The following is a 12,791-nucleotide window of genomic DNA, read 5'->3' on the forward strand; positions in this document are numbered from 1 at the left end:
CGAGCTTTCTCGAGTGATCAGTGAAACAGACCATCGTCATAATTCTTTTTCATGTATCTTTTCTGTCGATCGTTCCTGTCGTGTATCTCATAAGAGATGCCAACGCAGAGTAGCGTATCCTATCGAAATAGCGTTAAATGTTGCATGGTGCTTTTGTTTATAGTTTGAGAGCCGACTATTTTCGTAATCATACCAATGGAATGTATTCTTCGTTTACATTGTAGTATGGATTTACGAATTAAAGAACACTCTGATCCTGTCCTTTTTCTGTTTCTTCAGTTTCATTCGAAGATACGCATACGTTACTTGAGAAGAAAATCGTGATTTGTAAATCACGAGCTTCACAAAAATTTAAATATACTTACGCGTTAACAGATTTAATAATCGAGCATTTTCTTCATAGTCCAAAAGATGGCTAGAAAGAGAATATTTTTTAATCGTTCGACTTTGTAATAACAGAAAGACGCGAAGAGTTTATTTTCTACTTTCTCGCTACTTATACTGTGTTAGAAGAAAATTCTATTCAATTGAGTCCCGGTATTTGCGCTTGAAGATAAAAGATTAAATATTCATACGAGTGACGTATTCGAATTTTTTCAAGATAATGTGATAAGGGAAACAGCTACCATTATATAACTGTAAACTAACTTCAACGATACCATGTTCTCATTAGATGATCCTTTCATTCTGTGAATAACAATCCATATGTGATCCTAACGACGCAAAATAGTTAGACTTTTCCGTACCAAGAACTGTGTTAAATGTTTGTCTGTCGAAACACGTACATTTTGTAAAAACGTGACAAAATGCCTCGTGTCTCTGGGGTAAATCGATTCATCTGTATTTTACGAGAATCGTGATGTAACATAGTACATATTCATCCCCGTTTACGCGATACACCCCTTCTCACACTAATTTCAGCGATACAGACATAATGTTCGATTCTGCACTCTACCTCTTTTTAGCGATATAGAGACTACACTTTCCTGTGGTGATTGTAGACACTGATGTACTTATATGTAATGACATAGTAGATAAGTCAGTAGGAAAGACTACCCTTTGTATCATATCTTTTTAGGTACCTTTCGTATGGCTCGTATGCGTTAAAATCACCGTACTGTTTAAGGTGGACCGGAAACGGAAGCGGGCAAACCATGTACAAGTTACGGTATTCTGTATGTTACCTAAAAAATGATAATCATAGTGAAAAAGACAACTAATAAAAATATAGTGAAAATATAGTAAACGATAGAAGCGGTAGTTGTAATTTTATTTTACATAAAATTGATTTAATAATCAATTCTAATGAATTATGGTTTAATTTGATTAAAATAGAATACAATTTTTATGAGATAAATCTGTTAACCGGTGTTACGACTCCTGTCGTCTCATATAGCATTTCGAATCGTATTGTTTTGTTCATTATTCCGAAACATATATATCTTTTATTATTTTTATAAAAATTTCATTTTTTCCCTTTAAGTACATAGAAGTCATTTGAACTTGGGAATGTTATTTGGCACGATTAAATGAAAATGATACTTTTAAAAAAAAGATCAGAAAAGAACGCTAAGCCAGGATTAAAAGAGCGATTGAAAATAGCTCTTTGAGTGCTGATTTGCCCATTTCCGGTTCAGAACGTATTTACACTATGTATTTAGTGACTACCTCCGGCACTTCCGGACCACGTAAAGTAGCGTCACTATCACTTGCACCACATATATGAATTTTGTGTTACAACTAATATATTATCATATTAATATATTAAACGTATTATTATCTTCCTATCGTAAGAGTGAATTTTTTGTATCAATGAAATTAGAAAAGAAAACAATGATAATATGTAAAAGCGAACTGCTTGCGAGTTTCCTTTGCTTTTTCTTTTTTTTTTTTTTTTATTAAAAATTTAGTTTAGCGTTAAAAGTACTGTTTTCATGAATTTTCGACATTAGTTGAAATTCGAATGTAAAATTTCATTATCGTTTAGTCTATAAATTTTAATTAAGATTGTGAAAGTATTTCGCTGTGGAAGCATACATTCGAGTGAATTAATTTTGCATATATCGGTGTAATTTATACTGACTCGAGAAAATCATTATTCATAATTCTCAACTGTCTACATTTAATTTTGTATGCTTGTTATGTCATGCTGTTTCGTTTCTCTCCTGTTTATGTTCTTCATCGATCTTCGATCCATTCGTGATTTTTATTCGTGCGTATCAATTATTTTTATATGTTTGTAGCATTCGTTATATGTTGCGTTATTTTACAATTGGAGCATGATCAATGCGGACGATTCTTTCCTTTGCTTTGGTTCGATATAGTCCATTTTGTTTTCACTTCCGATCGATATTAACGAATTTTTCTATTCTATGATTTTAATTATTTCATAATTTTTTCATAATTTACGAATATACCTACATATTAACGCATTATTAATTTTTATTTGAATTTTTTTTATAGTCTTAGTAGTCTTATTGTTAGTCTTAAAAGTAATCTTTTAGGATTGTAATCACATGTATCAATTGTTAATAGTACTACCACAAAATGTTAATATCATCGATAAACTTAAGCTTGTTCGATATTTTTATCAAATTGCGCGCGAATGAAATGTACGAAAAACTAAAAGCACTTGGTCGCTTTAATCATTCTCCAATTTCCACTGAACTTTCATCCGTACGGTACAATAAAAAAAAAAAAAAGTGTGAGTCCACGGTTTTCAGAACCGTACGTATATCTTAATAACGAGACTAAGAAGATATTACTAACAACGACGCATTCTCATGTACAGTACATCGAGCTTTTGTGATTAATCATTGTGTCACTAAACGCAGTGTTACTAAGCATCGTCGAGTATAATTTACGTTAAATGTTTTTCGAAGCTCTATTTTATACGTGTGATCTTGAAACAAAAACCAAAAAGAAAACAAAAAAAGAAAGAAAAGAAAAGAAAAGAAAAGAAAGAGGAGAAGAAGACAGAAAAAAAGGAAAACTCAAAGCTTTTTGTACGGCGCTCCTGTAGCGAACGAAGCTTCGTCTCCTAGCACTTTTATTTATTATTTTTTTTTTTTCTCTTTTTACTATCTCTTCTTCCACCAACAACATCCTTATGCTTGAAATATCATGATAAATATCCAGGAAAGGATGGGCCAGGTATCGACATGTTTCGGAATAAGTCATTTATTCGAACTTATATCAACGGAATATTGTAAATACCGCATTTTGTAATAAAGCAATCATCCTGTACCTTTGACTAACTTTTACGTTATTGCTTGCACAATAATACACGATCTATGAGTAACTACCTAAGATGTAATTAAGATTATAATTATCGAGTTGTCAGTTTACACGAGAGAAAGGAAAAGAAAAAGAGAGAAGATAAGAGGGAATAAAAAGAAAACGAGGATCGTGGTTCGTGTTTAGCGTGTCCGTATTTAAAAATCTAACGAGTCCTGTTTCGTTTTGTCACAGGAAATGCTAGCAGCACTTCGGAGTTCGTAAGGCAAGAACTGAGAGCGATCGTTGGCGCACGAACGCAACAACAGCAACAACAAAGGATACCTAACAATATTCAGAACAACCTTTCTGGTCAAGTATCTCAGGATGATCTCGAAGCACTCGGTCTGACGTTTGAAATGTCTTCTGCAGGTACGTCTGTCGGAAGAAGAGATACGTTTTCTCTTTCGAAAGTCGTGTGTTAGTCAAGAGGCTTAGTCGAACAGCTTGTAACAAAAGGAACGGGAAAGAAATTAGTTCTCCACCTAATTTCTTTTTCTTTCGGAAATTTTTGTTTTTTTTTTCGAAAACTGGGGGAATTATATTAATTGCTAATGATGTTCATTGGTTTCTCGATGTATTAACAAAATTGATAAAAAGTTGGATTTCGCGTTCCGCTACGGAGTATATTCATTGATCTTTGATCGTTATAATTATTTCTGTACGTTGTAAATAGCGCGTATAATGTGCTGGAAGCTGTGAAAAAGTATTACAGGGATCCTACATATATTCACATAAAGTTTCGCTTCATTTATATCACGTTTCATTCAATTACACTTTTTAACAACTTTCTTAATAGTCGTACGTTTAATTTTTTCACGTATTCCCGATATTGTTGTAAAAATTGAATAACTCGTTCTCTGTATCATCTCTGTATTAATAGCTGCCATTAAATTAAAAAATATTAGGAAAACGTATAGATGTAACGTTAAAAATTGCAGGGGCGAAGAAATTACGATTCAGCAGTAAATGGTACCAATAGAACTGCTTTTTCGTCGAGAGTTTCGCGTTTAATTAACATTGTCTACCGTTCTCAGTTTCTTCTTAATTATATTTTCTATAAATCTAATGTTTTTGTTGCAAAACTTGAGAAAAGAATTTTCCCTGAAAATCCTGAACTGACGTTCATAAAATTTCACGGTGTATAAATTCTTGCGTAAAATTCTATACGAAACAAAGAAATTGATCGCGTAATACTATCCGCGAGAATCTTTTCCGAAATCTATTCGCGAACGAGTCGAAAAGCATATTCAGAAACACGACGATTCAACGCCATACAAATTTCATTGGTTGTATCTATCATATCTCATCATCAGTATCACGATCGAGACGCGAATCTATCAATCGCTATCAGACAGTGGGTACCGGCTTTCACTTTCGATACAATTGTCCCTTTCGACTAAACAAAGAATCGATTCTTTTCTTTCGTAAACGATTCGAATCGGGGAAAAATCGAACGATAGTTGTTTTATAGCTCGTGTCTGTCGTGTGCGTGAGGACGATATAGTTACGTGCCTATTACATATAAATATGTACAGGATCGAAAGATGTGTCCGACACACGAACACGAATACGTCCGCTTCTTGTAAGAAAACGCATTATTTCTAATGAAAGATTGCTGGTAACGCCTACTGTTACAATGTCCTAACTAGGTGAGGCTGTGGTTAGCGATGGCCCTGCCAAGAGCTGGGCCATTGGGAGTGCCGGAAGTGCCCCCTCATCCTCCAGGGTAAGACCCTTCCGACAATTACTTTTACGTATACATTTATATATTTATTATATACATACATATATACTTATTTATTTATCTCTCTCTTTATACATACAATTTTTTTTCATTTATTTCCCATTTGATTTTGTATGCTATGTCTTCCCTTCTTCGCTTGGCTTCAGAACTTATGTGCACGACATGTTTAACGAGTACTTTTTTTTTTTTATTTCTCTACGCACTGAGCGTAAAACTTGTAGGGGGTATTTTAGCGCTCTCTTTTTGCATGTGTCACTTTGAACGTTATTTACATTTATTTACATATTTCACTGTAGTAGTCGTAAATACGTTCGTAACGTTAGGATAACGTCTGCATATTTGTATAGATCGTTGACGCGCTCACCAGCTACGCAGTGTATAGCGAGATTTATCTTTTGCATCACGAAACAGTATTTTTCAAGGTAGTCTTCGCGTCTCTACTCCTTTTCTTCTTTTCTTTCTTTTCAAGTTGTTTTGACATTTTTACTTTCTACCAAGTTCCGACGAAACGAGAGCGGATATCTTATCTTTCGTTGAACAGACTCTTTGTTTTCCACTGTTTCGCGTGCATACACGGTTATATCGACTTTGTACGATTGATAGTTGCGTGGACGTACAAAGGGTACACCAAGCCAGCTTGTTCGTCTTGTCAGACGGTGATCATCCGCGTTTTTTTTAACTTCCTTTTTATAGTTTCGTTTAATTATTCTTTACTCCGTTGCCACTGTATCTAGAGATGCAGAGGTAATACGTTAATTGGGTAATCAGAGGAAAATTGGTATTTCGTATTTCTTTGTACATACATTTCTGTTCCGCCTATAATTTAGCCAGAGTTCAATATCTGTTTGTAATATTTCAATCGAACTCAAATGAAATTATATTACGTACTAGCGAACATTGAAAGTAGAAAAACATACGTCTGTCATTTGCCAAGAGTTCTTACAATTTTTAGCCATCTTATCGTAATCGATTATATCTAACGACATAGATGTACACGTAAGAAACAAGGTTAATTAATTTTTAGATAGGAAAATAATAAGAATAACGAGCGATTAGTTACGCTAGCGAGATATCGAAAATTAAAAAGTATCTGCGCAGAAGGATCAATAAATTGGAATATCGATGGTTATTAATCACGACGAGCCTGGTATATCGTTTTCCTGTGCACGTTCAAAAGACAGCAAAATATCGCTTTATCCACGTTATTCATTGGCGCATCTTGTTTCAAGTTTTACACTCAGTGACAATTTACGAGACTAGGAAATGCGACATTTACTTCTTTGCATAACTCTGTCAGTTTGACTAATATCGTCGTTGTAAAACGAGAGAATTAGTTTTGAGAAACGACTGGAAATTTTCGAATCAAACGCGTTAACGTTTCTTACGATCAAACGTCGTATAATTTCTATGCATAGAACTAACGTTTATTCTCTTAAATCGTATTAATTGCAAGTAACCACGCAAATATTTCTCGTTGTTCGCGACTGACTAACGCAACGCAAAAATATGAAGATATCAAATTCAAATAATCGCGAAGATTCGTTTAATTTCCGACGGTGACTACTCGATAAAAGAATGAAATTTTTTGTAAATTATATTTCTCCCTTTCAAAATTTTAGGGCTTTTTCAAATTTTCTTACGATCAAAGGAATATTCAATTACGAATATTTTACAACTGTTTGAAAAATAAATTCGTGTAGTACAAAAACGTGCTATTGTATATATTTAGAATAACAATAGAATGTTTGATCGTGGTCATCGTTTTCAAAAATTGGGAACCTGCAATACTTTCACTTGATATCTTTATCTCATTGTAGAGACACGACTTAGAGCATATACGGGAGAAGAAAAGAAAAGAAAAGGAAAGAAAAAAGAAAATTGTAAGCAAAAAGCAAATATTTTTTGAACGATCTTTTTTTTCATTATTTACTTGACAAGTTACGTCTCTTTAACCATAATACCATTTTCTATCAATTTATTACGCAATTCTGTTGCTATATCTAGAAAAATATGGGTTGATTTTTAATAAAAAAAAAATATCGTTATATAGAGGAAGCTTTACGAAAATGCTTTCAATTAAAATATTTGTCCAAACGAAACGAAATGCAAAAAAGACGATTAAAATAACATAAAGTAAAATAAATTGAAGTAACAAAAAATATTTGTCGCATTGTATTTATGTATATGCCTGATGTGACATTTTTTTTTTTAAGGCTGCTGTACCTTAGTTCGTTAAGAAAGAAAAGCTGTAGTTGTTTGTTTGTTGATGTTTCAAGCATAAATACGATGGGTGCTGAGACACGTTGTTTCCTCTTCATTCTACAGGGTGATGGTGCCGTAAGCTTTAGCGCATTCGAAGTAATCAATATTAATCACACTGCCATTGTTGTATCGTGTAACGTACATTTAGTATTGTAATGCTTTTTCACAGTGAGCCAAATGGATATCTAAACGCGTAGCTCCTTATTACATACCTACTATTTTTCTCTCATATGCCGATTGCTCTCGTTGCATGAAGCAAAACTATTTTCGCGGTAAGTTTTACGCCGACGCCGACGAAATCGATGGAAACGCGGAAGGAAGCCTCCGAAGGCCAATCGCGAATATTAATTTCCTCGATGAAATTGTTAATTTTAATGCGAAATAGTTGCGGTTCGTCGAATTTTCCTTCGAAATTTCGTTCCAGTTAATGGCAAATCATTCTGATGGCGTAGCCGTAGATTAACGTGTTCAATACGACAGTAATATTAACGTAATTTTTGCGAAGTTACGCTCCTGTAAATTTCAATTTCAACTTTGTTCGATGAAATGCGAAAAGTTGCTGAAATGATCGAGGGGTTTTGAGGAAAAGTGGAATAAGTGCGCTTCTTCTACAGATAACATAAATAGTCGCTGGAGATATTTTCTTTTTTTTTTTATGAATTTCCAAGTCCTTATAATTAGCCACGTGTAGCAAGATATCGTTATCTTTGGACGAGCGTAAATTTTTGTACATAAATTTACCTATACCTTCCACGAATTACGTTTTATCGCTTGCAACACTCTTCTTCCGAGCCTCTGAGTTGTTATTTTTTTCGTGAGTTTATAATTACGTATAATTACGTATAATTACGTATAATGTCGCAAAGTAAATTTTCAAGTAAATTTCGAGTAGAGGATAAAATGGAAAAAATTGTATAAATTCCTTCTCTTGATATAACTTGTTCAAATAATTGTTGTATTCGTGGTGATAGAATTTAAACTATTCGTGTAGATTGCTTCTTAGCATAAATGATCTACTGCGAGTTGAACGCGTTAATACTATTCGATGATTGACAATTAATTTAAACATCTCGGTCTTATTGTGCTCGCGATCAAACATTGATCAACTAATCGATCTATTCGTTTATGTGCGTTCCAGTTGAAAGATCGGGTCTGCAGAAGCGAGTTTAGTAATCTTTCGACATTTTGCGATACCCTTAACGTAGCTTCTTTAACGTTTCGCAAAATAACTGCTTCTTATAAATAGAAAAAGAAAGAGAAAAAACGCCGTTTCTCTCCTTATTCTTTACGAACATCGTTAATTCGCGCCCGGCCAAAGCGAATCTTTCTTCCTCTCCCTTGTTTATTTTTTATTTTATTTTACTTTTTTTTATTTACGTTATTAAACTAGCGGCCTTTGGTGTGCATTGGATCTTTGGATGTGTAGCGAACATATGTGGCTTCAGTACAGTTTTCTTTTGAGTTTTGACTTTGCGTTTGCCTCCGCAGGAGCGTTTTAGAATTCGGAGACGACGTCGATCGATTCCATGTCGAGAACTTGTCGAGATTCTTTTTTTTTTTTTATTCATTTGTTTTATGCTTTTTAGAAGAAGCGAAGAGCTGGTGTGAGTACTCAAAAAGCTCGAGATACAATACGATTTTTTATTTACTTTGATCAAAGTTAGAAACGTTTGGTCCGAATTTGGAAATTTTCGGAAAAACAGCGACAGCGTTAGGATCACTAACGATAGCGTTAGTTCAATTTCCAAGGCAAAACAAGCGAATGTGTTTAAAATTTGTACTAAAAAAAGAAAAAAAACAAAAAAAATATGCTGGCTTAGTGCGATATAGCGTTAAACAAATTTATTGATTTTATACGAGTCTTTGATTTTAGTTGGTATATAATCGCAAAAATTTTGAGTACTCGCAAACACTAAAACAGAAACGCATTAGTTTTGATACGTAGTGTCACGATCACGGGTTTTTATAAATATTCAGGATGTAGGTGCTTTTGGACAGATCACTTAATTTATTCTCCTTCTGTGTTATTATTACTTTGTTTTAGAATAATTTCATGCCAGTTAACTTACAGTAGTTTAATTATCAAATTTCATATTACAGCTTTAAGGATTTTGAAAAATGTACACCGGTCTTTTACCGAGACAATTACACTTTTAGACGCTTGCTTTTCCTCATTTCATATTAGATTTGCTATTAGCAATTTCTTGCCTATATTCAAAAGGATTTACTTTTAAAATAATGTCTTTTTAACTTCAAAAGGTGTTCCATTATGCAACGCACATAATTTCATAAAAACAAATTTTCCCCAACGCAGAGTAAAATAACTATTTTATATCTTGTATCCTACCATAGCACACGTAAAAGCCTGCATTATGCAACCAGACTACATAACTCACATAATTCAATACGACGTCATTCTCATAATTTTCGTCACGTAGTACTCTGTCCAATTTTTTCTACATTCTGAATTGAACGACGGCAACCTTCTAAGAAAAAAAAAAAAAAGAAAAAAGAAAAAAAAGAAGAAAATAAATAAAGTAAATAAAATAAAATAAAAATAAAAAAAGGAAAAGAAAGGACTGGTTGCCGGTATATTGACCACCTTATTACAAAAGCCTGTAGAACGAAGCATATGAAACTAATCAAACGGAATTCATTTTGCAGACTTCTATGGAGGAAGTAGCTCGAGGTGATCCGAAGGTGAACCAGTCGTCCCTGTTACAGAAACTGTTGTCCGAGTGACTGCCGGCCAACGCTCTGCACAGTAAAGGGATCTATGTAATATACGTTTGAACGCGAAACCAGAGACAGGAAGAAGGAGAAAAGGGAAGCAAGGAATATGAGAACGAAAAACGAAAGGGAAGCAAGAGAATGAGAGAAAAGAAATTGGATGGAAAACGATGATACATGCACGCATGTACACCATATACGTAATGGATACTAATTGTATTATATGTAAACGCTGCAACACACGAAGTCAGTATTCAGATACGTATCACCAAATACAATTTCGAAAGAAGAATTAAAGAAAAGAAATGTTAGACCGCTGCGCCGTGCTCTCCGTGACCTCTTTGCGTTTCGAACAGCTGGAACTCGCGGAACAAGATGTCAGGGAACGTCGACCGAGTGCATCGACGTTAAACTCGCTCGAACTCCAAGGACGAAAACGTTTCCGTTTTTCGTTTGGCTGTGTCGAGATCTTTTCCACGATTCTACTAGGTCGTCCTTGACCTCGTTGACGTTGAGACGGATGATCTTAGTTTTCGCGAGGAATAACCGGCAAGGTGGATTAGTGTCGATGAACGATCGAACGAACAGCAATTGGTGGATCGAAATTTGTGAATCGAAACGGAAGAAAAGGTGTGAGAACATGGATCTCGCGATTCCACGATGTTAGAGGATGAGAGAAGGTTTGGGCGCGGGGAGCACGTGGCACGATAGTGCGATGTTCTTATTTTATATATATACATGGATATATAAAAGAGAAAGAAAGAAAGAAAGAAAGAAAGCCTTTCTCGGGGCAACCCAGCTTCGGACGATATTTGAGTATATATAAATAGATAAATATAAATAAATAAATATAGATATATATATATACATATATATATATATATATATATATATATATATATATACATATGATTAAAAATATAATACCGACACGATGAACTGACGGCCGTGTAACTCTGTTCAGGGTTGCTACGCATTGCCGTCAGTATTGTATTTGGTATCACTGAAAGAAACTACGTAGGTACCTCAAAGGTATACTTTATTATACCACTGGCTGTTGAACATAGAACTATTTATAGGTTTAATTATTGTACACAAGAGTGATGAAGTAAGAGTATGATAAAGAAGGCGGTGAAGAAGCTGAAAAAAAAAGAAAGCAAATAGAGCACTATTTCACGTATTCTCTTAATTTAACGATCCGTTTTGACTATTACATTTATGAATAATATATTTGTGATTGTAAGAATCCGCAACCAAAATGTGACAAAGAATACTTGTTGTTGTTAATATGATTATAACTATTATTATTATATAATAATTATTATTATTTTATTTTATTTTATTTTATTTTATTATTATTATTATTATTATTATTATTATTATTATTATTGACATCATGATTATTGCTATTACCAATATTCTTATTGCAATTACTATATTATTATAATATTAAGGATTATTATTATTATTATTATTTTATTATTGTAATAATAATTATTATTATATCAATATTGATATTATTGAACACTTGGAATATGCATATTTCTATTCAATAGTAAGAGTACCTTTATATATACATATATATATATATTGTATAAATGTATATGTATATATATGTATAGGGATTTATATATCGTGTTATATATACATATGATTCGTTCGTTTATTTATATATAATCGGTATATAAATTTACGTATATTTATATATGTATGTATACGTGTGGAGAGGATGAAGAAGATGAAATGAAAAAAATGGAGATCGATCCTTCTATTTTGCATAGCTCGGTAATTCTCTTTCGAGTCTTTAGAGATGCACACTAAATTACTTCTCGAACGACATCCGTTGTTGCATTGATCGTAATTGAGTAAACAAAAAAGAAAAAAAAAAGAAGAAAAGAAAAAATGTATCGAAGAGAAATTAAGAGAAACGAAAAAGAAACAAAGGAAAATGTGGAAAATACGTCTAATTCACGTTTATTGTATATATATATACACACGCCGCGCGACATAAAACAATCGGTGTGTATATATGTATATCATACATGCATATGAAAGAAATCTCACGCAAGTGTCTTATTTTTCCAGGATGTTCACCGATTATTAAACGAAAAGAAAGATTGAAAAACAGAGTTAAAAAAAAAAAAAAATGATAAGCGTAGAAAACAGCGGAAGAAGTAAGTTGGAAGAAATTGCCACGAGGTAGACACTCGCGAATTTTGGTGATAGCGTACTTCGTTTTTGACGGAAGTCGCTATTCATCATCGTGACCAGAAGTCTGCGCCAGAATGCGTTAAAAGTTTGGTTTTTCTCTCACTTTTTTAATGCGAGGATAGTGTCCCTTAGCGTAGCTGTTTTAATGCGATATACATATATATATATATAACATGTATTTTTTTAATCCAAATTGTTCGTCGCCAAGATTTTTTATTATTCTCCCCGGCATTCGTTCTTTTGTTAATATATTCTGTTTTTTTAGGTTCGATTTTAAGGCACGTGTTCGTAGAAAAGGTGCAAAGATATGCGGGGAGGTTGTTGATCAAGTTTAACGTGATTGTCTGTTTGAGTGTCTCTTATGTTAGGCGTATAGATGAGGAATTCGTTTTTTTTCTCCTTTTTTTTATGGCACAATTTTATCGAGCGTTTGTAGTTTTTAATGATTTTATTAATAAAAGGGATGTTACCGTTCTGGAGGGTTACGTTTAGATCGTAAGAATCGATGATCGATGGGAAGAGCAAAATGTGGTAACCGAAGAAGATAAGAGGACGTACTATTTAA

The 12,791-nt window shown here is 33.5% G+C and overlaps 1 protein-coding gene across 9 annotated transcripts in view; it reads left to right on the forward strand.

Moving 5' to 3' along the window:
- Positions 1-11,167, forward strand: part of LOC117206322 (nuclear receptor coactivator 2-like) — a 126,957-nt gene extending 115,790 nt beyond the window's left edge. For 7 of the 9 annotated variants that reach the window (XM_033445552.1, XM_033445559.1, XM_033445557.1 and 4 more), the window contains 3 exons: positions 3,472-3,648; positions 4,929-5,005; positions 9,950-11,167. In XM_033445552.1, coding sequence (XP_033301443.1) covers positions 3,472-3,648; positions 4,929-5,005; positions 9,950-10,027 — 332 coding nt within the window. In that variant the 3' untranslated portion in view covers positions 10,028-11,167. The remainder of the gene's footprint in view (positions 1-3,471; positions 3,649-4,928; positions 5,006-9,949) is intronic. The other 2 variants (XM_033445558.1, XM_033445560.1) reach the window with 1 other exon arrangement.
- The last annotated feature ends 1,624 nt before the right edge of the window (positions 11,168-12,791 follow it).

The sequence above is a fragment of the Bombus bifarius genome, unplaced genomic scaffold (assembly GCF_011952205.1).
Source record: "Bombus bifarius isolate JDL3187 unplaced genomic scaffold, Bbif_JDL3187 scf7180000008006, whole genome shotgun sequence".
In the NCBI taxonomy this organism is placed as follows: domain Eukaryota; kingdom Metazoa; phylum Arthropoda; class Insecta; order Hymenoptera; family Apidae; genus Bombus; species Bombus bifarius.